The sequence below is a fragment of the Ascidia mentula genome, chromosome 1 (assembly GCF_947561715.1).
Source record: "Ascidia mentula chromosome 1, kaAscMent1.1, whole genome shotgun sequence".
Classification (NCBI taxonomy): Eukaryota; Metazoa; Chordata; class Ascidiacea; order Phlebobranchia; family Ascidiidae; genus Ascidia; species Ascidia mentula.
In genome coordinates, this window is record NC_138566.1 from 27,155,154 (window position 1) to 27,176,745 (window position 21,592).

Sequence of the window (21,592 nt, forward strand, 5' to 3'; positions counted from 1 at the left end):
TCTACAATATGAATGCAGTCTCAGTTTTCTATGATATCTTTGTTGTAAGTTTTAAATGTGTTTTGATTCCAAATATATGTGGTTGGTTTAAAAAACTGATTGTCCAATTTCTTTTATTTTGTGCGATTTAAATTCCAAATATGTCAACGTTTTCAGTTGATTTAAAACAATCAATTTATACAACTACAGTAACTTCAAATGGTTTTCAGATTGCTGTAACATTTGTTGCTTTTTCCTTCAGTAGTGCTTTTTCCTAAAAAAAAATAATGATGGACTAAATCTAAGTGGAAAGTGTTGTTGAATATTATTATGGTGACATTGTGTATTTTTGTCTGAGGAATTTCAAACCTAGTTTAATACATTGTGTTAAAATTGGTAAATGGAATATCAATGCTTAATTTGTTATCTTGTATTTAACGTAATATGTATTGATGTTTTTATGTGGGCCATTGTGATGTCACTGATATAGGAAACTAGTCATGTGTTTTTTTGATATGATGACCGGCCATATTGCAATGCCGTTGATGTAATCAGTTCTATTTCATAGTGAATTAATTGCCTTCCTATAACCTTTGTTTGCTGCGAACTAATGCACTTTGAGCTGTCTGGAAGTTACATGATAAATTATTGCAACTTAACTTTGCATGTGTTTGGACTGGTTTTGTTAAATATTAACTCCTGGTTGTGTGTGCTCCCATTCTGTTGCAAACTTTTCATTTGTTTGCAGAATGCAACAATGCTGTAGAACCAATAAACTTTTGTGACTGAAAACTCCATGTTTAAACTGGTCTTTAAATTGCCTTTCAAAAACCAAATTGTGTAATAGGGTTTTTGTTTGTTATAATTCTTTTATTTGCCAATTCTGACTTTGTTCGAGGTTTTGATGAAACAGAATTCTTGATCCCCACTCATATTTGTGTACCAACGACTGGTCAGATAGGCAAACCTGTCTGACTTACAAACAATCGAATGGTGACTGACGTATTTTCCTCAAAAACTTTTTAATTTCTTATTTTTTTCCAGTAAATTGTTTTTATAGATTTTGTCATATTATCTTGGTATTTTTCATTTTGAATATTTTTCCACAGACTTTGGTATAGAATGCTTGCTTGCTTGTAGACCGGGAGAATTTGCTGATTGTTATGTGTTTACAGTCGTGTGCGTGACACCCAAGTGAGCCACAAGCATTTGATGACATCACCGTGCTCCGAAGCAAACCTGGTGAGTGGCTTTCAACGCTACCGATCACTCAAACCTCAACATCACATTTTTGTCTATAAAATCACGAATAAAAATTATGTCTGCATTTTATTTGCTTTTGGCTAAGCTGCTGTAGTAGCATTATGTCAATTAAGTTGCTAATGGTCTCTAGTGACCGTTATGTATGGTTTTAATCACCAATCAAAACTTGTATATTTTTAGACATTGTGCAATGCTTTGTGGGTTACAAACACTTATTTTTTTGGTGTCTTTATTTTACAATATTACACAGTATCTTAATAATAAATATTCTAGTTTCCTACATCATGTGCATACATGCATTATTTTTCATTACACAAATATGCAAAATAATAGATATAATAAATGCAAAGTTGTCTTGTGTTTTAAAGTTTTGCCTGATCAAATTCAGTTTACATTTCCATATGTTCATGTATGACAGGTATGAATTCGAATTTTCGTGCCACCGACAGCTTTGACAGCACAGCAAGTGGTAACAACCTTACCAACAACACAAATTACCTCAACAATGATCCCTATTCAACGTCAATTAACAGTGGTAACCTACTATTGCTTTTACCATAGCACTCAGCCTGTATGGAAAGATTATCCTGGATAAGAAAGTTCAACCTGTATTAAATGTTGTGTATATTAGCAGAAGTGTACATTGTTTAGGTTTGTAGTTCTCAACCAGGGTTGTGGCAGTCCCTACACTCACTGTTATGAAATAAATTTGCTTGTAGAATGTGACATTTAAATTGCTTTGTGGTTTGAGCAATTGTGGTATTACGGCTATAAAAGTAAAGTGTTGGCGACAAAGTTGAAGCTTTGATGTTGTATCATGTAACAAGTTAGTTTTTGAAACTGGTCTGAAAGTGCCAGAATCCAAAAAACTTTAGGGTCTATAGAAAAGTTTCTTTTATGATATTGATGTGTTTTTGGTATTGCAGGTGTTAGCGTTGTGAGTAATGATTAACTTGCAACAGGCTACTTGAATCAGCAACATTAACTTACCACTTGACTTTATGTGAAGAAACCTGTTGTCGCAACCATTACTTTGTAAATCGTTTTAATGATATTTTATGCCAAAATCAAAATGTCTTGGTTTTAAATTTGCAAATCTACTTTATTGTCACAAATTTGTGTTTGCTCAAATTTATAAATGTTGTTACTTTTGTGTTTGACCCAATTTTGGCTCCACATTTACATGAAAGATTTTACTCTTAATTTGTTTCTTTCTGTGTAGTTGGGAGTTCGTCATCGCTGGAGCAGAGTTGGGAAGGAAAGAACAATGCTGAAGCAAGACTAATGAGTCAGGAAGGCGTTTATCAACTAACAAAAGATCTACGGCGTTTCTCTGAGGCACTGACGGCATTAAAAACTGTCTTCATCGAGGAAAGAGGTGGATATAAAAATATGCTTATAACAAGGGTGTTGTCATTGACAACCAGCTTAATTTGTGGAAATTATGTCTGTGATTTAATTTTATCATTTCCTGACTACATGTAACTGACATTTATTAAAATATGAGAAGTAAAGATTTGATAATATTCTAAAAAACTTCTTTGGTTGGCTTTTTCTTGCCCAAGAGTAGTGTGTCAATGCAAGTTGCAATGTAATGCACGTAATTGTCCCTAAAACCACCCAGTACATTGTGCCATTTATGGCCTCGAATGCATTGCTTGGCATTCTGTTGTTGTGTAAGTCCAACCCCATTAGCATGTGTTGAAGGAATGCACCTTCAGTTAAAGCATTGCCCTTTGTTGTGGCATTTCATGCTTGGTCGGGCTTGCAGGGCAGCTATGATAACATTTACACATCTTGTTCATTCATCACCGACCTATTTAACAAACTCAACATGTTGTTTTGTGGATGTGCAGCGTACAAATATTTTTGTCAATTCATTGTTTGAAAGTTGTGAAAATATTTTTATTCCTAAAATACACTCTGGGTATTTCCAGTGGAGCTCTGTTTCCATTACGGGCATTCCTTTCAAGCCAAAATTTCTATTTTAAAATGTACGAACTTAACCAACCCAACCTGAAAGCCAACAAGTTTCAAGTTGTATTTAGAGTTCAATTTCTCAAATCCACATTATTTGTAGATTCGTCTGACAAGAGTATGAGGGTGTTGGCCCATGAACGCTTGGGGGAATTACTCAACGTTCTAAAACAAGTCGTTGACAAATATGCTGAACTCAACTCAAGTGATATTCTTTCCATGGCAGGAACGCTTATAAAACACGTGAAAGGTAAAAATTAAAATTTTGTGTTGCTTTAAATAATTTTATAACAAGACACACAATTTTGTGAGATAAAAATAATCAATCATGTGTCCATGTTCAATGCTCTTCCATTTGTAAATTGAACTTAATGTGAGTTATTCTAATTTTATGACAAAAACCCACAACCCATGCCAATAAAAAAACAGTAAAGGAATATAATTTGAACTAAATAGTATTTTTTTACCAGAATTCAACTATGAAGAGGATAGAAATGATGTTTCGCCCGACATATTCCGTTCCATCAACAACTTGGCTATGGCATTTTGCTCAAGGTATATGTATGGACATTATATCCACATTGGTTAAATGAAACAACAATGTTATTGTTTAGTGTATCGGAATGTCTAATGGGCGACATCAACATCAACCCACAGTTGTCACTGGTAAGAATAAAACATGAGTCAGATGTTTTTGTTCGTAACTTATGAGAAACAAGTTTAAGTTGAAATAATTGTCGTGGTTTTTTTTCACACTGTATGTTTGTCATTTGTGATAGAAGATAAGTTGATAATTACTAACGTCCAGTTCAAGTTGCCCCAATATATACTGATTAGTAAAAAACAACATTAAATGATGAAAGTTTATCACTGAATGCATTGTGTATAAGTTGTACAAGAATGAGCTAACTTTTAAACTTAATATTTTCCACCTACTGATTATATTTATATCATCTGTGTGGAAGAACAATAACATATTTCCACCCACGATGTTCGTTGTCAACCAGCTTTAAAATAGTTCCTCCCTGCAAGAGGATGTAGAAGGTTTTAAAGTTGTGATGTTGAAACAGAGCTCATCACAGTCATTTGACAATCTGGAAAGTGCGAACCAGGTTTATGGTGGACAAGAAATTCTTCCTGTTGTGAATCCCGTTCCTCCGATGGTACCAACACCCGTTGAAAGTAAGAACTTGTTTTGCTTCAGTCTGTTTAAAATTATGCATCATTTCTTGTGTTTAAACCTTTTAATGTGTTTTTAACAAAATTTTTCCCTATTTAATGAATGGTTTATTTACCTGCATTTATTTCTAGCTATATTTGTAGTGTACAGTAAGGATGTGGCAAGGCGAAACCTGTCAGGGAACATAGGCTACTTGTGTGTGTGATCTATTCGTCACATCTTACTTATGCACGTATATATTCAGGCTCGCACGAATAATGATTTCTATTTATTCGGGTTCGCACGAACCCAAATCTTTGTCCATCTGGCAGATCCCTGGTGTACAGAATACCCAACATTTTGTTTGAATAATTGCATTTACAATCGTCAGTAAAATAAATTTTCAATGTAATGAGTTTTGCAAATTTAGCTAATAGGATTGGATTTTATCGATATACGGCCGCTTAACGAAAATGACCTGAAAATTTTAATGTCAATAATTCTATCAACAGGTTTTCTTGTCAAGAATTTTGTGGAAAATAAATATTTTGTAGTGTGTTTTTCTGGAAGAAGAAACCAATCCACAATATCGCAATGAATATTCAAGAAAATTGTTTCTTGTTGTAGATGTTACATCACCTTTGCTAGAGAATGTTGACCACACGCTTCAGAACATAGATGGGGGCCTGGAGATGGCGTTTGACCGAGCAAAAATCCTTTCCAAGTATCTCAATGAGTTGATAACCTACGTGAGGAAGAAGGCTTCACTTGGTGAGTTGGAAAAATAACCTTCGAAATACGAACCACTGTCAAGTTTATTTAAAGCAGTTTATACTAAATGGTGAAATTGCTAAGGATTCTCCAAACTTATTATCAATATTGTCATTCTTGTGTTTAACCATTTACTTGCATGCTTCTGACAAACTATTTTATTTATGTAAATTACAAATCCAGATTATTTCTCAATTTCATCATTTTTGTTCAGAAATTGATCATGCAAAAGCGCTTCTGAAGCTTTCGGCACAAACAAAACACGCTCTCTCTGAACAAAGCTTTCTTCCATTCCAGTCACTTTACTGCACATCCCTTGACCATGTGAGTATTTACCTCCAATATTCCTTCAATGGTTTGATTCCACATTAATATTCAGTGAATGTACAAGTTTATGTTTTAGAACTTGCCAACTGAGAAGAAATAAGGTTCAAGGAAAATGTTTTTTTTTTAGATTGTTCATAATAATGCGTCTAACTCATGCATTGCATTGTTTATGCTGCAAAGAATTGCGTGGCTTAAAGCCAATTTTTTTAGGTTTGTGAAGTCACAAAATAGTTGCGCTCTGTTTATCACAACAGCTGAGAAGTTGTGTTACATTTTGTAGCAAAAATAACAAATCAAGGATTCCGTGTTTGTGTTTTCTTCATAGCTTGTGTTTGGTTTTGGGATTAAAGTTTGTGTTGAAAGCGGAGGCTCTCGGAACACTTAGCTGTGATTGTGACATAAAACAACATTTTACAATAACTATGCCTGAAATTTTGTGGTTTAGGTAAAAATTATTGAGTTTTTTGCGTTGCAAAATGTATTTGTGATAAAACAAGAGAATGAAACTTTTTCCATGTATATTTAGAAAACAGCCATTATATTTAAAAGTTATGTTTTCAAACCAACTCTAGTTTGTTACAAGAATGTTTCATTTTGTAGAGCTGCAAAACACAATAATTGTGGGTTTATATTCTTAGTTATGAACAAAAAAAAATTGTGCAAAAAATAACCAATACTGACATTACAGCAATAATTTCATGCGACAAACTTATGCACAGGATAAAGAGTATGCGAGCAACTGCCAACAAATGTACATGAATGATTTGATGCAACAGAAATTCATTGACCCACTCCAAGCGAAGAAGAACGAACACGACAAGAGACGAAAAGCAATCCGTGATTCCTGGTTCAGAGAGAAGAGAAAGTTGGTGAGTGGTAATTGGTGGTAATTAGTGGTAGCTATTATAAACATGAACCCATATTTGATATGAACTTATCCCAGCCCAAGGAAACTTACAGATTTTTGCAAGCTGAAAAAGTCACAAGAATTATACAACAATATTTTTATAAAAATTGACTGTGATTCCAAGTATAGTTTAAGTGTTTCGCAACGAATGTATTCCCTCCATGTAGGATGAAGCGATCACCAACATGAAGAAGGCCAAGCAAGCTTACCACAGTCGGGTACAGGATTATCAGAAAGCAAAGGAGGCAGCAATCAGAGCTGAAGGTGAACAGAGTTTGCAAACGCTCCCCAAGCACGGAGGAGTCGGTGGTGGATCGACCATCTCATCTGTCCTCCACTCTGCTGCTGGAGGAGCCTCCAAGATGGAACGGAAGAAGAAATTAGAAGAAGATACAAGTATTAAGGTACTCCACAAGTTGTTTATAAGGATTCGAATTTGAAATTTGTATAGTCATAAATTTTCACTAACATTTTTACTTCTTTTAAATAAAGTCAGTAATGTTTCATGCAATGCCAGGATGCGAAGCCTGTAAACCCTTAATAAACTCTTTTGTTTTGTTAAATTTTCTTCGAAACTACAAAGGTGACAAAGAGTTTTGAGACCCACATTATGCTGTTAGTTCACTGATAAACGAAAGTAGTTAAAAGTGAAACCAGAACTTTGCCCCCAACAACTATTGTTTGTTCTCAGGCGTCGCAAGCCGAACAAAATTACCGGGCATTTGTGAATGAGGCGAACCGACGTCAACATGACCTCGATAAGAATAAGGTCAGCACTTGAGATTCTACCAAGTATTATTGCTTGTTTGTCTTTTTCGACCCTCGCCCACTGCCCTCAAGCTGGGTTTTTATTTCAACAAAAAATTTCTGACAAATGTACGAAATAGCTGTAAACATTTCGAACCTTGCGAATTTTTTTAGACATTTATAACGTATATTTCAAAACAAGTAGCTTATTGCAGTAATTTACGCGATGTAACAGCCAACTTTCTTCGCAAAGCACACGAAAACGCGGGCATCAAGTATTTATTGTGACAAAACCTTGATATTTTGTTAAAGCCGGGGCATGTAAAAAACACGGGTAAATCGGATATTTTTATTCGTCACTGTGACTTGTTGGAATGTGGAAACTTAAACTTTGCCCTTCGCGTGTCGCTCGCCTGTCTTCGGGAACACAACGCCACCTACCGGACGCATATACCGCTTGTGCGTCCACTCACACGCACTTTGAAGAAACACCCGCTGGTCCAGGGTTCTTTGCTTTTCGCGTGATTCACATAAACATACATAATTTTACATCGGGGCAAACCCTTCGTTACACCTTGTTATTCGTACAGGTGGTTTATCTCCAGCAGTTAAGAGACCTCATTACTCAATGTGACCAAACAGCGAAAACCGTGACCATTTCATTCTTCCAACAACACCAACATCTGTTCTCACCTCTACCTGTGCAGGTGGGTCAATTCGCTGCAGCGAAAACAACCGTTTAATGGAAGCCTTCAGATTATTGAGATTTTTAACCTTATGTGATTTTCCCAACATTCAAATAACCAGTAAATATTATAAATTATTGATAAGTTGCAACTTTAACAATGGATTCATAAAAGATGCCAACACCGGGTGTCGTGTCTACAAGAACGAAATCCTATGTAGTTTAAACTCTTTGTTGGTGTCAAAACAGATGAAATTTTGTTCTTTTCAGTTTCAGGCGATGTGTGAAGATGCCCGGAGATACGAACCTGGATTCCAATATTCCGACTACATCCGAAACCTTCCGATCCAACCCAATGTTAACCGAGCCGACTTTGAGTTTGAGAGATTCGCACAGGACGGTTCTCCTTACCTCGTACAAACAGGTGATGAAATTGGAGACGAAAGTCCTGCCGGGATTCTTGTGTTTAAAAGTTCGGAATGTTGGTTTTTGTTTTAAGATTTTTAATGAAACAGACGCGAAAATGAACCACAGTAACTTTGCGTAGACTGTAAAATTCTTTTGTTTATATTCATCCGCATTGATTCCACTTTTTAATAAAATTTAAATGTTTTAGGTTCGAAATTGGCGGAATCCGAGGATTCCCCGTATCAGGGACGAGGGAGACGATCTAAGGGTAAACCTCACATTCCTAACTACCTTAGTTTACTGTAATTATCCCCACGAAAAGTTCTTTTCACAACCTTCGGACGAGACAATATTTTTAGTTGTGATTTACAAGTGTTTGTGTCTTCAGCTTTTGAAGATTTTGCAGTCTCGGAATTTTAGGGTTTTAAATATTTGTAACCAAAGCTCACTTCTCACGAACTATTTAGTCCTGGTCTTATTGTGGGAGTTTTTCTGTGGTAGTACACGGTATGCCATGCAGTTTATGACAATTACATGTGACTGTTTATATAAACGTGCCATAATAATTTCCTCAACAAACCAATATCATCCACCCCCCGCTTTCCACAGCTGGTATGAGCGATACTGAGAGTAGCAGCAGTCGATCTTTGGACGATATTTCCCCGTCAGCCAGTCCTGGTGACCTCACTCGACCCCAGGGGACAGTCCCTCAGCTGCGACGACATTCTACTGAAGGTTCGGTTTCATCCGAGGATGTTTTGGACGATAAAGAACATACAGGAGGCACGCTTGCGCCACCTACCGACAGAAGTAAGTGTTTGTTTCGTAACGAATCCACGGGCTGAATTTTGTTGAAATTAGCTTATGTTAAGGCGGTATCGTAATACATGGTGAAACGTGGTAGTTTTTCTGTCATGTTTTTAAAACACAATATTCCGTGATTTTGAAAACGTCTTAACAGAGAAATTTATTTTACATTTCATAACAAAACTTTCAACAATTGAAGTTAAATTTTGTTTAGATCTGGAACCGACTCCAAACTCTTCTCCCCTCCCGAAACGTAACCAGATGTCGAAGCAAGCAGTTAAAATGGTGGCTAACGTTCGTGGTGCTTTTAAGGTAATAAATATTTGAGCTAAACGTTTGAGTAAAATCTAATCATTAATAAAAGAGATTACACAATTTGTGACACAACTGATTTGCGATTATCTCTAATTCGCTTGGTAACGATCTTGGTAGCAAATTAAATCAAGCGAACAATTTTTTCCGCAGATGCCGAAGAAGCAGCCGAAAGCTTCTGTGTTCGGGGTTGAATTTTCTATCGCTGCGCAAGATGCGGTTGATGGAATTCCTTACGTTGTGAAACGTTGCATTGCTGAGATTGATAACAGAGCTCTTACTATTAAGGTAATCCTCCTTTTCATCAAACTTGTCGACTGGGTGTTCTGGAAGGTTCAACACTTCAGAAAGAGTTGACAATTTTTTGTATTCAGTTCCGTTCCTTCGAACATTCCCGACTCTTTTCATCAAACTTGCCCGACTGGGCGTCTTAGGGCGCTCAGCACTTTTAAGAATTAAATTTATTTTTCGCATTCAGTTCCGTTCATTACTTTTTTATGTTCACGGACAAATTATCACAGGAGTAAAATAATGTGTCGGAAAGTTTGGTTTGGAAATGCATGGAAAACTGCAGTTATGTCTATTAGATCCATATATTTCATTTTTCTGTATTAACACGTTGACAATGGTTACCAACTCGACCAACCAACGTACAGATATGATGGTTTACTCATTCTCCAAACAGGGGATTTACCGGATAAACGGTGTGAAAAACCGCGTAGAGAAGATTTGTGCCCAGTTCGAAAGTGCGCCGACCACCATGGAATTATCTCAACATTCACCACACGATGTCAGTAGTGTGCTCAAGTGTTTTCTCCGACAACTTCCCGAACCTCTGTTGCAGTTCATAACATACACGCAACTATTGCAAATCGCTAAGGTGGGGGTTGTGGAGTTTTGTGGTAAAATTGGTGTTGAAAATTGGCTTTGTTTGCATTTAAACCAGAATTGCTCAGTTGGCGGCCACTAACGTTGGCTGAAGTTGTTTGAATAATTAAAAACTTGTGGTAATTCTAAACTCAAACTGCACCCAAACCTAACTACTATCCCCAGTTTTGCTTCAAACTCAATATTTTATTCCCACATACAGGATTACCAGCAGCTGATCGCCGAAACGAACGAATCAGCGAAACGTGCTAAGGAGGAGGGCCGCCCCCCACCCCCTCTCCCCACTCGTGACGTATTGGACGCTCTGATCGATCGAATACGCCAGACTGTAGATAAACTCCCGCTACCCAACCGTAACACCCTGCAGTATATAATATCACATCTTACCAGGTATATAGGGATGTGAAACTTGTCCGAACCTTCTCTGTATTTTTAGTAAATTTGGCGAAGGGGTTGCTATAATTTTGATATGTTTATGGTTATGTGGTCACTGTGAAGTAATTTACACTGGTATATAGTAAGCCATGGTGTGCATGAAATCCATGTTCATATATCTCCCGCAGGGTGGCAGCACACAGCAAGGACAACAAGATGACCTCGAGTAACCTCGCCATTGTGTTCGGTCCAACGCTCATGCGACAAAAGTTGGGGTGAGTTCTCGAATAACCCCGTATTATAACCGTCGTCATGGCAACATAGTGTATTTGGTGCACTCTTGGTTATTCACATGAAATATTTCCTGGAAATGAATGAAGTAATTCCATGTACAATTGATCGCCTGCCTCTATCCATGATAACCGTGCTTATATTGAATTGTTTCCATAGAGACGGCAACGAATCGTTGAACATGTTGATAGACATGCCATTCCAATCCCGTATTGTTGAAATGCTGATTGAACACAAGGATTATATATTCGGGACCCATTCCCATCAAGCTGGGAACATCTTTCCATTCCCAGGTTTCACTTCATGTTTTGCTTTAACTTGTTAATTATTTGTCATAAACACAAAAATGTATGTAGTGATGTAATTAACTGTGATAACGAACAATTTCACATTTATATTTTTCACCGCCAGTTGGATTCGAACCCACGGTATTCTGTGCAAAAATCCCAACATTTTTGTGTGGTTTGAAGTAGAATGGTGGTTAATTAAAAAACAATTGTTATTTCAGTTAAGATGCCCAAAAATTTCATTTTGCTTTTGTTAACCATCCCACGTAACCTTGATTTGAGGTGACATAAAAAACATTCTTGCTACATTCGGGGTCTCACTAAATCGTTTCTCCCATAATGGAAAATATATGTAGATTTTTCATCAAAACTCCCCACAGCCACTGTAACCTCCACAATTCATCCTAGGTTTCCAGCAAGCCCCGTCATCTTATGCTCCAGAGAACGTGGATGACAACGCTCTCACTCCTGATTCCGCCATCTCGGAGTCGGAGGATCTTGCCGCATCCGTTAGCGACCTCTCGATATCAGATCAAAACACAGCTCGTCCTTCCGAGATCCTTCTCGATTTCGACGTTTCTCCTCCTTTTAACCAACCGTCAGATGGCGCTAGTGCCACGGGTGGTGATGATAATTACGGGACAACTACGGTAAGTTTAAATTTTCACGTTTAATGCGTAGAAATGTGGTTTGTGGCTAAACCAACGCGTAGTTAGCCTGCAATCTGGTTGGGTTTGTATCAGTTTAGGGTGTTAGAAGGTTAAATTAAGCCCGTTTGTCTTTGGGAAGTACGGAAGGTTAAGGTTTGTTTACAAATTGTATGGTTAAGACGTCGTCTAGTTTGAAGCTAAAATGGCCACAGAACCTTATGTTAACCATGTGGATTGCATGGCCTGGCCATCAGCACTGCTGTAATTTATTAAGCTGGTGTGGTAGCAGGGGTTGCTACGGGTTGCATGACGTAATAACCGTGTTTTCTGCATGTTCCTGGTGTTGCTCGTGCATCATCTCACCTTATGTTGTCATAACGACGCATTTTAGGTTTTTCCAGAAATTTCAATAAGTTGTACTGTTTTAAATACTGCCTGTAGAAAATCTGCTACCGTTTTTTTTAGGAAATTATAACGGTGATAACTCATCCATAATTCCTGCATATAGGATGGAATATACGATAATATGGACCTTAAAAAAAAATTGTTTACAAAAATATGCAAACATATTTTAATGCAAGTTTTTTCCGCCGCCTTTTTTCTTTCTGGTGTGCTTACGTCATCCCCTTTTACCTTTTATTTCTCTCGCATGGCTTGCTCATCTACTGACACAGATCGACAATTTTCCGATTAACAATCCCGCCATCGCCGGCGCCATCAACGGTGAGTGACGTAACGATGTATGACGTCATCTCGTTGCATGCCGTGTGACGTAATTCGTGGTGCTTTGCTTGTGTGTGTGTGAACTTAACTTGGGTGTTATTGGTTGTGGATTTCCGACATCGTATATGATTTTGATGTGGGCGGCATTTGTGTCAAAACACGAGCTTGGGAATTAACATATCATGGGGATCCCCCCTCATGGGGTTCTTAACCTGGGGTCCATGAACCCACAAGGGGTACGAGAAGATGCATTAAGGGGTCCGTGAAACGAAATAAAATTATTCCGAAATTCCACGTTTTTCCTTTGTCCAAGGTTTCGCTATCAACGAATTTTAATTTTTCAACATTTGCAATGTGTTTCTTGCAAAGGGGTCCAGAGCTTTTCAAACAATGTATTAGGGGTTCGTGATCCAAAAAAGGTTAAGAAACACTGCCCTAAACAAACACAAGATGCAAACATCTTTGCCGCCCACGTGACCGCATTTGTCACTTTTTTAATTTAAACTTTTTCAAACGATTGGATTTTCGACTAACAGACTTACGTGGTGCTGTGCATGTGGATATAATTTGTGTTTTAACTCTCGTAAATTCATCCTGTGCCTCTAAACCTTCGCTTAATTGCTTGTATGCTTGTCCAGAATCCGGAACGCTCCTTTCAAATAGCACTAGTTTGATTGACTCTGGCACGCTACTGGATCTCCAAAACTCCAACTCAAGTAAGCCACGCGTCTTGCAATGTACCAAGTAACCTGCACTAAAACCTCTATATAGTGAGGATGTAATTCCCGCATATGTTCTGATGGATTAAAATGAACAAAGAGAAAGTGTTTTGTTGCAAATGGAAACATTTTTACTATAACCAAGTTTCACAAAAATTTGTTTGAAAACAGCAAATAATTACACTTTTTCGCCACCTTTGAGAAACAAGGCGCTTGTGCACCTGTATTACGTCATTGTCGTGATTTTATTAATTGTCACGTAACAACTCAGATCCTTTTGTGAACAACTTTGAAAGTGGGAACCCCCGTCCCGACACGCTTGACTTCAACGTGCTCAGTCATCCGGAACCAGTCGATAAATCTCAGATTCTCCTCGATTTCTCTGTGTTCGAAACCCCCCAGGAGGAGCCCGCGAACCCCAGTGGTTGGGTGGTCGACGGGCCCCCGGTAGCCGCCAAACGGTCTCCATCCAAACAAGTTCCAGAACACCCCCAAGGCTCCGTTTCGGGTCCCGTGGCCCCAAAACGCACCACCAAGAACCGGAAGTTGCGTAGAAGCATCGATGACGAGGATGACGTCACAAACCCCCGCGCCGGAACGAAGTTAGCGAACTTTGTTGGTCGAAGGTTAAGTGCGACAAGCTTCAAGTTCTCCAACAAACGAGGTTCCCTCACCAAGTCATCCAGTATTGACGAGGGTGATTCCCCTCCGAAAATATCCCCCAGGAAGCAACTTCCTGAGCCTCAAACTCCCACTGAAGGCCAGGGGAGGAAACTTCCAGCTCTCCCACCTCACGTTTCGTCGGGTCAGCAATCAACCACCATGGCTGGACGAACTCCTCCCCAACTACCGCTGGGGACGCGGAAGAGCAGCACTCTACCCTTGTCGCTACGCAACGGAGACCAGACGTCACAACCGGCAGCGAAGCGTGAAATCCTCGTATCTCACATCAGCCAAGATGGGAACGAGGCTTCGTTTTGTTGACGCCGATCAGTCCGTCCACTTGTACGCACACTACTTCCCTGATTTACGCCTTATCATGTCTCGTATTTTCCCTGTTTCATTTCATATTTCTTTGATCCACTTTCGCCGCGCACGCCTTCCTCACCGCCATTGCAGTAGAAATATTAGCGTGTTCCGCTGAAGCAGTTTTGAACGACATGCACTTCGACGTGTACATAAAAAAACAAGCAAGATACAAACGGGAGGTTGGCTCCTTGAAACCCCGGTGCAATAACCGCGCTTCTTACGTTATTGCTTTTATGTGGCAGTATTCCTATCAAAATGGACCGAACGCTTATTGCTAGCCTGCAGTTTGTACCAATCATCCCAGCAAACGCTTGCATTAAACGCAGCCAGTAATTTGACCAGAAAATGCCCGTTATTTTGATCGTGCGTCTTTCATTAGCTCTCATAGAGCGGTTACTTCCAGAATCGATATTTCCAATGTGACGTCACTCGCCTTGTTAACATTGCTCCGTTTCTTTGTGTGTCATCCATGTTGATTACTTTTCGCATTGATCTTTTTGCTCTGTCGACCCCTGCCTGATGATATGACCACTTTTATTCGAGCTCTTGGCTACCGCGATGGGGGAAAGCCCCTACAATGAGTAGAAGATGTAACGCTTGTCGCGTGTCGCGCGTATCGGTGGTAGCAATTCGGCTTCAGCAGTGTAGGACTCCGCGAAGCCTCATCCGTTTTTACTTCGATTTATTTTATTTTTCGCCGCACTGAGTAGGGTTTTAAGCGGGCATTCTTGTTTGGTGCTTGATGAAAAATCGCGTTTTCGAGATATTTCCTACTCGTCCCGCGCTTCCACTTTTTTGACACGTGTCGTTTTGATTTGTTTACTGACATAACCCAAAACCCATCGCGCGATTTCTACGCTGTAACACGATGTCCTTTGTGTAACATCAATAAATTTTAAATTTCGTTCACTGAACATACAGTGATTGTTTTTTTTCCCTTACGTGAGTTAGAATCTTGTACATTGAGGTGGTATCCCGTAAGTGAGCAGAATTTTGCAAACCTTAGGCCGGGTCCACACTCACGCTTTGCGCCGGCGGATTCTTTGTTTGTTTCATTATACGCTCGGGATATTAAAACAAACAAAGAATCCGCCGGCGCAAAGCGTGAGTGTGGACCCGGCCTTAAAATGTGATGGTGGCCACAATCATACGGCATAACTCATCAAATCCTAACACACAGGGCCGGTTCTTTGCAAATTTGACCGGTTTTAACAAGGAGATAAAAAAATCCACATCCCTTGTCATGACCTCTCTTAGGTGTACAGATATGTACCGGGCCCTACTTAACAGTTAAGGCTGTTTTTTCATAAGCGTTGAATGTGCTATACTAGTGCAGTTATTATGCGTGATTGACCTTCCACAGGATAACTTTTCACTTCCTCGTTATGGAAGAGAAGTTGAGAAAAAAGTAACGCTCTGAGGTAGGGGATAAATTCGTCTCGCGGCAGTTGCTGGAAAACAAACTCGAAAACATTTGAAGATTTTTCGGTGTTAATGAATTTTGCTGTAATGTTAGTTTAAACATGTTTATCAACAGGAGGTGGGTGGACAATATCCTTTGTTTGGTAAGAACACGTTGATTCATGTCATCGAATACAATAATAATAACATATTGTACTACTATTGCCAGAAGATCGGTCTATTTCTATTTTAAATAATATTAAAAGACCTTTTTTAAAAAGTTGCCAGTTTGAGATATTCTGTATCGCATGTAAAGTAAATTGAAGGTTTTCTTATAATCTTAACTACTCATGCAATACCATTTCTACTGGACTAATAAAGAATGTTTCTGTTGTTTTTCTAGTTGTTGGTTGCTGTTGTGATTCTATCGTGGACATACACCTTGTTCACAACTCGTATTACCGGACTACGGTTTTTAAGTGAGAGGGCGTCAGCAACTGTATAACTACCAACATAAAAACATGTATGCCAAATCTAACGAAGACAGCAAAAACGGAAGTTTAAACTACATCAAGGACATTTACCCTCAAGCTAAAAATCTTCAAATGAAAGTCATAGTGTTGCATGTTGGCAATTCGTACAAAACCAAAGATGGACTTGAAGTTCGATCATGCAAAGTTGCAGACAAAACAGGTGCCATTAACTTGTCTATTTGGGGTGAACATGGTGCTTTTATTCAACCTGGTGACATTCTGGCCCTTAGTAGATGCTATGCAGTACTGTTTAAAAACTGTCTGACTTTGTATGTTGGAAAGCTTGGAAGTCTGACAAAAGTAGGGGATTTTTGTATGGTGTTTAGTGAGGTTCCTGACATTAGTGAACCAAATCAGGAATGGATACAACAACAAAATCAGGATGGAAAAAATTCGCAAGGAAATCAGCCCGGATCAACAACACAATCATCAGCACACCAACCCAAACAAACTAATCCTAAATCCAATAATTTTAGGGCAAAATAAACTTTGGTTCACAGATTGTGTTTTTTAATTCTGTGTACATGGATTTAAAATTGGTATGTCAGTTACTAGTTTCCTTACAATGTATGGAATGAGTTTATTGTAGGTATACTAATGTTGTTTTATATCATTTGCTGCACTGCTGGTAATTGCCAGAAAAGAATATTTTGTTATTTTATTGCAAAATGTGGCAGTGTATCATGAATAATAAAAACCACAAACATTTACAGATTGGTATTTTAAAATGTTTTTGGATAAAATGTAAATTGATGTGGTATAACTTCAGAATGACATAAAACAAACCCACAACACAATACATACTTTAGACCTAAAATATTGGGCCATTTTGTCTCACATTAGTAAAACATACAAATAAAAAGCAATCTGGAGGAAATTGTTGTTTCTCACTCTTTGTGCCTCTTTTTCTTTTTTAATTTTGGTTCATCACAGTCACTGTCTGATACATCCCGTTTTCTATGTTTCTTTGATTTTTTTGACTTCTTTGAACTCTTTTTGTGTTTTTTAGGCCTTTTTTCAAAGTCACTTGAGGAATAGCCATCTGATTTTTCTTCAGACAAATCGGAATATCTGAAACAAAAGTCAGAATAAAACAACTGATTTAATTTGAAAAAAATCACATAAGAAATTTACTTTTTCTTTTTGGATGAGGACTTTTTCTTTAACTTTTTGCTTGCTTTTTTCTTTTCAATATGTACTGGTTTGCTTTCAATATCACTATCGTCCTCAGAACTTGTGCTGCTTACATCCAGTACCACATCTTTCGAGGCATCAAGTCGAATAACATTGCGACATTCGAAAGTTAGATGTCCAGCTGCAGTAATTATAAAGTAATTTTTCCAAATTAAAAACAAAATTACACAAACTTACGGTAGCCACACTTCTTACATCCCGGTCGAAACGCCTTGTTTTGATTTGTCAATCTCGCAACAATTGCTGGAAAAGTATTCAGTATATAAACAGACCAAATAACATGGCCAGGTAACGTTGTCATGTGCACTAATAGCCTCAGTACTTACCCTCCTCATTGCTTGCCATAGTGGAAAGTTCTTGTTGACTAAAATGCGCCTGCAAATTTTACGCAGATCATTTTCCGAATTCGGCGCAATGTCCACTTCTGCTGTTGATATATTAAACACTTTACGTCGCCGTTGAGAGGTTTTTTGTCGCTGTATGCCGCAATATTTTGAAATTTTTATTTAAGTTTGAAAGCGTTTGAAATCCCTTTATTTTTAATCACTATGAAAAAACCGAAAACGAACTTTCGTCTCTCCTACTTCCTGAAAATTTCATGTAGTCCTACGCAGAAAACAATCATGCCGTTGCTGCGTTGATTCCATATTATCAAACAATGGTCCCAGCAACATATCTCCCTACAGAAGCAACAATGTTGAAACCTGTGAACTAATTCGACAACTTGCAATTGTACCTTGTCACGTCACAATGGCTTTCTGATGTCATTAGTAAAACAACAATTCTCGATTTTACGTCAGGGGAGTATAAACTTGATTGCTATAGCAAACAAAAATTAAAATTCTTTTTTTGGTGAAGTATATTTCATTAAACGTGTCATTTTTTGTTGTGAATAATAATTTCTTTGTTTTAATGACCCTTAGCGCCTCATGCGGCTCGGGTGTGGTCATTTGCTCGGTAATTGCAATCCTGACAAGTCAGTCTCTTGCTTCGCAACATAAAAGGTTGACGATAAAAGTTTTATTGCGGTGCTACGACAAAAGAATTTCAAGGCCGTCGAAGGCAGTGCATAACCGAGATGAATCAAGCAGTCCAAAGTGCTCAAAAACATTTGGATGAACTGCAGTTCCATCTGACGATTGACCGAGTACCGGTAAATAATATAAACAAGAATAATTTAATACAAATTTTGGATTTCTGTTATTAGTTCGGTTTATAACCTAGGAGAAATGCTAAAAGTTTAGCTAAAATACCCTGGAACAAGTCAAAAATAATGCAATTGTAAATGTAAAATACAACAATAAAACACCGATTATTACGTTTTAGGTTTCAAAAGCTGCTACAGACCTAAAGAATTTTGTACTGGATAACCAAGGTCAAGATTTCCTCCTTGTTAAGCCCCCAGATAACCCCTTCAAACCCAAGAGCTCATGCATGTTTTTATGATTAATCGTGTCATATTCATACATTAAGGTTTTATCTATTCATTTTTCAGGCATGTTTTAAAAAGTATGCTATGCGATACAGTTGCTACTTTGCCGTCATATGCATTGTTGTTAAAATGCAGCCATAGCAACTGTTCTGTTACTCGCGTTTTAAGGCCTGCGAAAGCTGATATAAAACCAATGTTGCATTTAAACTTCATATTGCTTTAATGCACTAACTAAATGCTCTGCCTTGATATTGTAGCAAACAAGTACGTGCCATTATGGTCACAGTGGTCCTAAAACTTGTACAAAGTGCATTTCAAGCATCCACTTTTTTTTTAGTCTTTACAGTAAGTGAAAATAGACTTGTTGCATGCATTTTATTGAAGTTAATAAAAAACATTACTCCAATGTTTACGGGATGAAATACAAAAAATGAACTGATTTTTTATTCTTTGGTAAAGAAAGGCCGGATAAAAAGTTCACAAATATTTTGAATCCAGTATAAAAAAAGTTTAATGAAACCACAAAGCATTTTAATATAAAGTCAACATCCTCCACCAGGTTAATTGGTTTAGTTTTGGTGAACAGAGATCTTCAATATAAAGTCATTGGTATGATTTTTAATGTGTCTTTTTTTACCCACATACTAACTAGCCAGAATGCCACTTGGTGGAATGTTGTTTTTGTTGGGGTAATTGTATTGCACGGGTAATCACAGATTGGACATTGGAACAACAAGTGGGCAAAATGTTTACCTTTGTAACAACTATTTGCAGCACCCATTGCAAAAATGCTGCCCACAGTTGAAACGCTGTGGTGTAAAAAACAATTTGGCATCTAAAAATAAAAAATTTTGTAGCAGTTGAATGTCTATGCTCTTTCTGCCACTATTTGCCTATAAATGATCGTCATATAAACCAGAACAAGCAACAAAATAAAAAGATCGTCCAGCAAGCCAATGATGCCGAACATGGCTTCTGGAATTATGTCCAATGGTGATATAAGGTAAATGAGGATTGCTGCCACACATAGAAATATCCTTGCCCGGAACATAAACACCAGACCCCCGACCGAAAATAATTCCCTCCATAAGTGTCTCAGGATCGCTGGGAGATCCCATATGTAGTCGAATATCTGACAAAAAAAAAAAAAAAATTATGATAAAATGTGGAAAGTGGATAGTACAAAATAACCATAATTCACATATAAGCATCAGAGCCGATAATCAAAAAGTTTTGCTTTGACAACAAAGTTTAGTTGGTAGAATTATTGTAAGTCACACCAAAGCTGCACTAATGAAACTTATCAGGTGGAAACAGTGGCCATCTGTGTGCAACCAACCGAAATAACAGAATTCACTACTTACTGGTCTTGGTTGACCAGAAAACCTTCGATTGTAATCGTTGATACTTCGTTCTATGTCTCTTGCTCCTTCGTTATTATTTGCATCAAAATCTTTCATCAGTAAACTGACAAGTTGTCGACAAACTGGGCACTGGACTGCTCCAAGCCAATTCCCATACCTCCAGTATGTTATGATGCATTGCCCTGCAAACACAAGGTTGTAAAGTTTAGCCATTTTGATAAGATATAAATCTTGCAGTAAACATTTTTTAGTTACAGTAGCACTGGTGAAGCTGATTGACCTTAGCATGTACATGATAACAACAGCATTTATTGCCTGAATATCTCTTCACAGTATTTCCACATGACCAAACAAAACAAAAACTACTGAACATTTAGTGGATGAAAAATTGGGTAAAAACAAATGCATGTTTATTTGTATAATGTGTGAATGCCACATGGACATGCCACTGCAGTGTTGAATTTGAGCATACAAGCATGCAAGATTGTTCACAACAAATGTTTTTGGGTTATAATAATGGTTTTACCACAAAATAAATGACCACAGTTTGTTTCCACAGCAAGTCTTGCTTCCAGGAGGCAGATTGGACACCTCCGATCACTGTAGTACCTTTGCCTATTTTCATTCTGTTAATCAAGATATGGTTGCAAATTGTTAAAGTTGTCTTTTCCCATGGACACTAAAAAAAGCATCTGAAATGGATAAATTCAATGCTACACCTATTGTGTTAAATGATCTCATTGACTTGAAAACTAGAGACATGGATAGGTTTTGACCTTGAAAAACTATAGAATGTCAAAGTAAAAGTTGGGGATGTGTTCAAATCTAGTTAATTGCTCTGGAAACAATATTTACCAAGTGGCTGGAAGCATTATTGCTCGTCCCTGGAACATCTTCAGTCTCTGTTGTGTCATTTGCATTTATTCCCAACTGACTCCGCGTTGCTGCAACATTTTCCTGACTATCGGGGTGTATCTGGAGTAGGTTGGAGTAGTTCAACCATCTGCACGCAAAACAGGATTACCTTACTGTAATTTTAAAGAGTAAACTGTGTTTTGTAATATTTAATCAGGCAACTTACTTGAAAATGAAAAACGCAATAGCAATTGCCATTGCCAAAATGGTAAAAAGTGTAACGACGACTTCATCTCCAATTCCTTCCACATAGGTTCCACTGGGACTCCTCTCTACGATCGGGATCTCCTCCGCGCTCATATCCCTGTGTTTCACTATGTTCGTCTATCCGTTGTGTGTTCACATAAACATTTGTTTTGGTTCTTTAACCAAACTTCAAAATTCAGACCTGCACCTCCTGTATGCCTCTGACAGTTTTATACACGAACGAAACGAATACAAATTAGTAA

The 21,592-nt window shown here is 37.9% G+C and overlaps 5 protein-coding genes across 5 annotated transcripts; 3 read left to right on the forward strand and 2 right to left on the reverse strand.

The window, feature by feature from the left end:
* Positions 1–1,086: 1,086 nt before the first annotated feature.
* Positions 1,087–15,218, forward strand: LOC145897403 (rho GTPase-activating protein 45-like). The gene is made up of 26 exons (XM_082985677.1): positions 1,087–1,221; positions 1,661–1,777; positions 2,465–2,620; positions 3,323–3,469; positions 3,690–3,774; positions 3,834–3,885; positions 4,290–4,401; positions 5,006–5,149; positions 5,364–5,473; positions 6,196–6,345; positions 6,551–6,787; positions 7,075–7,152; positions 7,721–7,837; positions 8,086–8,239; positions 8,432–8,491; positions 8,833–9,033; positions 9,245–9,342; positions 9,496–9,630; positions 10,028–10,222; positions 10,433–10,620; positions 10,794–10,880; positions 11,056–11,189; positions 11,592–11,833; positions 12,508–12,556; positions 13,195–13,272; positions 13,547–15,218. The coding sequence occupies exons 2-26, from the start codon at positions 1,663–1,665 to the stop codon at positions 14,257–14,259; spliced, it is 3,837 nt and encodes a 1,278-aa protein (XP_082841803.1). The 5' UTR covers positions 1,087–1,221; positions 1,661–1,662; the 3' UTR covers positions 14,260–15,218.
* A 533-nt stretch (positions 15,219–15,751) lies between these two features.
* Positions 15,752–16,725, forward strand: LOC145899600 (SOSS complex subunit B1-A-like). Its single transcript, XM_082988461.1, has 2 exons — positions 15,752–15,869; positions 16,109–16,725. Exon 2 carries the CDS (start codon positions 16,227–16,229, stop codon positions 16,722–16,724), a length of 498 nt encoding a protein of 165 aa, XP_082844587.1. The 5' UTR covers positions 15,752–15,869; positions 16,109–16,226; the 3' UTR covers position 16,725.
* A 389-nt stretch (positions 16,726–17,114) lies between these two features.
* Positions 17,115–17,862, reverse strand: LOC145899610 (uncharacterized). Its single transcript, XM_082988473.1, has 4 exons — positions 17,759–17,862; positions 17,610–17,675; positions 17,373–17,553; positions 17,115–17,309 (listed from the first exon to the last, which is right to left on the reverse strand). The coding sequence occupies exons 1-4, from the start codon at positions 17,775–17,777 to the stop codon at positions 17,126–17,128; spliced, it is 450 nt and encodes a 149-aa protein (XP_082844599.1). The 5' UTR covers positions 17,778–17,862; the 3' UTR covers positions 17,115–17,125.
* Positions 17,863–18,394: 532 nt separating this feature from the next.
* Positions 18,395–19,303, forward strand: LOC145893325 (guanine nucleotide-binding protein G(I)/G(S)/G(O) subunit gamma-5-like). Its single transcript, XM_082982072.1, has 2 exons — positions 18,395–18,585; positions 18,759–19,303. Exons 1-2 carry the CDS (start codon positions 18,511–18,513, stop codon positions 18,876–18,878), a joined length of 195 nt encoding a protein of 64 aa, XP_082838198.1. The 5' UTR covers positions 18,395–18,510; the 3' UTR covers positions 18,879–19,303.
* LOC145893293 (E3 ubiquitin-protein ligase RNF170-like) lies at positions 19,221–21,576 on the reverse strand. The gene is made up of 5 exons (XM_082982070.1): positions 21,310–21,576; positions 21,084–21,231; positions 20,755–20,854; positions 20,229–20,410; positions 19,221–19,996 (listed from the first exon to the last, which is right to left on the reverse strand). The coding sequence occupies exons 1-5, from the start codon at positions 21,441–21,443 to the stop codon at positions 19,733–19,735; spliced, it is 828 nt and encodes a 275-aa protein (XP_082838196.1). The 5' UTR covers positions 21,444–21,576; the 3' UTR covers positions 19,221–19,732.
* Positions 21,577–21,592: the final 16 nt, after the last annotated feature.

What these genes read in the sequence shown, in the direction of transcription:
- LOC145893325 (XM_082982072.1), top strand. Translation starts at nt 18,511, where the DNA reads ATGAATCAAGCAGTCCAAAGTGCTCAAAAACATTTGGATGAACTGCAG. An exon ending in TGACGATTGACCGAGTACCG is followed by an intron (nt 18,586 to 18,758) that starts GTAAATAATATA and finishes ATTACGTTTTAG; the next exon opens with GTTTCAAAAGCTGCTACAGA.
- LOC145899610 (XM_082988473.1), bottom strand. An exon ending in ATGTAAGAAGTGTGGCTACC is followed by an intron (nt 17,554 to 17,609) that starts GTAAGTTTGTGT and finishes TAATTACTGCAG; the next exon opens with CTGGACATCTAACTTTCGAA. An exon ending in TCCTCATCCAAAAAGAAAAA is followed by an intron (nt 17,310 to 17,372) that starts GTAAATTTCTTA and finishes CTTTTGTTTCAG; the next exon opens with ATATTCCGATTTGTCTGAAG.
- LOC145897403 (XM_082985677.1), top strand. Translation starts at nt 1,663, where the DNA reads ATGAATTCGAATTTTCGTGCCACCGACAGCTTTGACAGCACAGCAAGT. An exon ending in TCAACCCACAGTTGTCACTG is followed by an intron (nt 3,886 to 4,289) that starts GTAAGAATAAAA and finishes ATGTTGAAACAG; the next exon opens with AGCTCATCACAGTCATTTGA. An exon ending in AAGAAGATACAAGTATTAAG is followed by an intron (nt 6,788 to 7,074) that starts GTACTCCACAAG and finishes GTTTGTTCTCAG; the next exon opens with GCGTCGCAAGCCGAACAAAA.
- LOC145899600 (XM_082988461.1), top strand. Translation starts at nt 16,227, where the DNA reads ATGTATGCCAAATCTAACGAAGACAGCAAAAACGGAAGTTTAAACTAC.
- LOC145893293 (XM_082982070.1), bottom strand. Translation starts at nt 21,443, where the DNA reads ATGAGCGCGGAGGAGATCCCGATCGTAGAGAGGAGTCCCAGTGGAACC. An exon ending in CTGTGGTCATTTATTTTGTG is followed by an intron (nt 20,411 to 20,754) that starts GTAAAACCATTA and finishes TTGTGTTTGCAG; the next exon opens with GGCAATGCATCATAACATAC. An exon ending in TTTCTGGTCAACCAAGACCA is followed by an intron (nt 19,997 to 20,228) that starts GTAAGTAGTGAA and finishes TTTTTTTGTCAG; the next exon opens with ATATTCGACTACATATGGGA.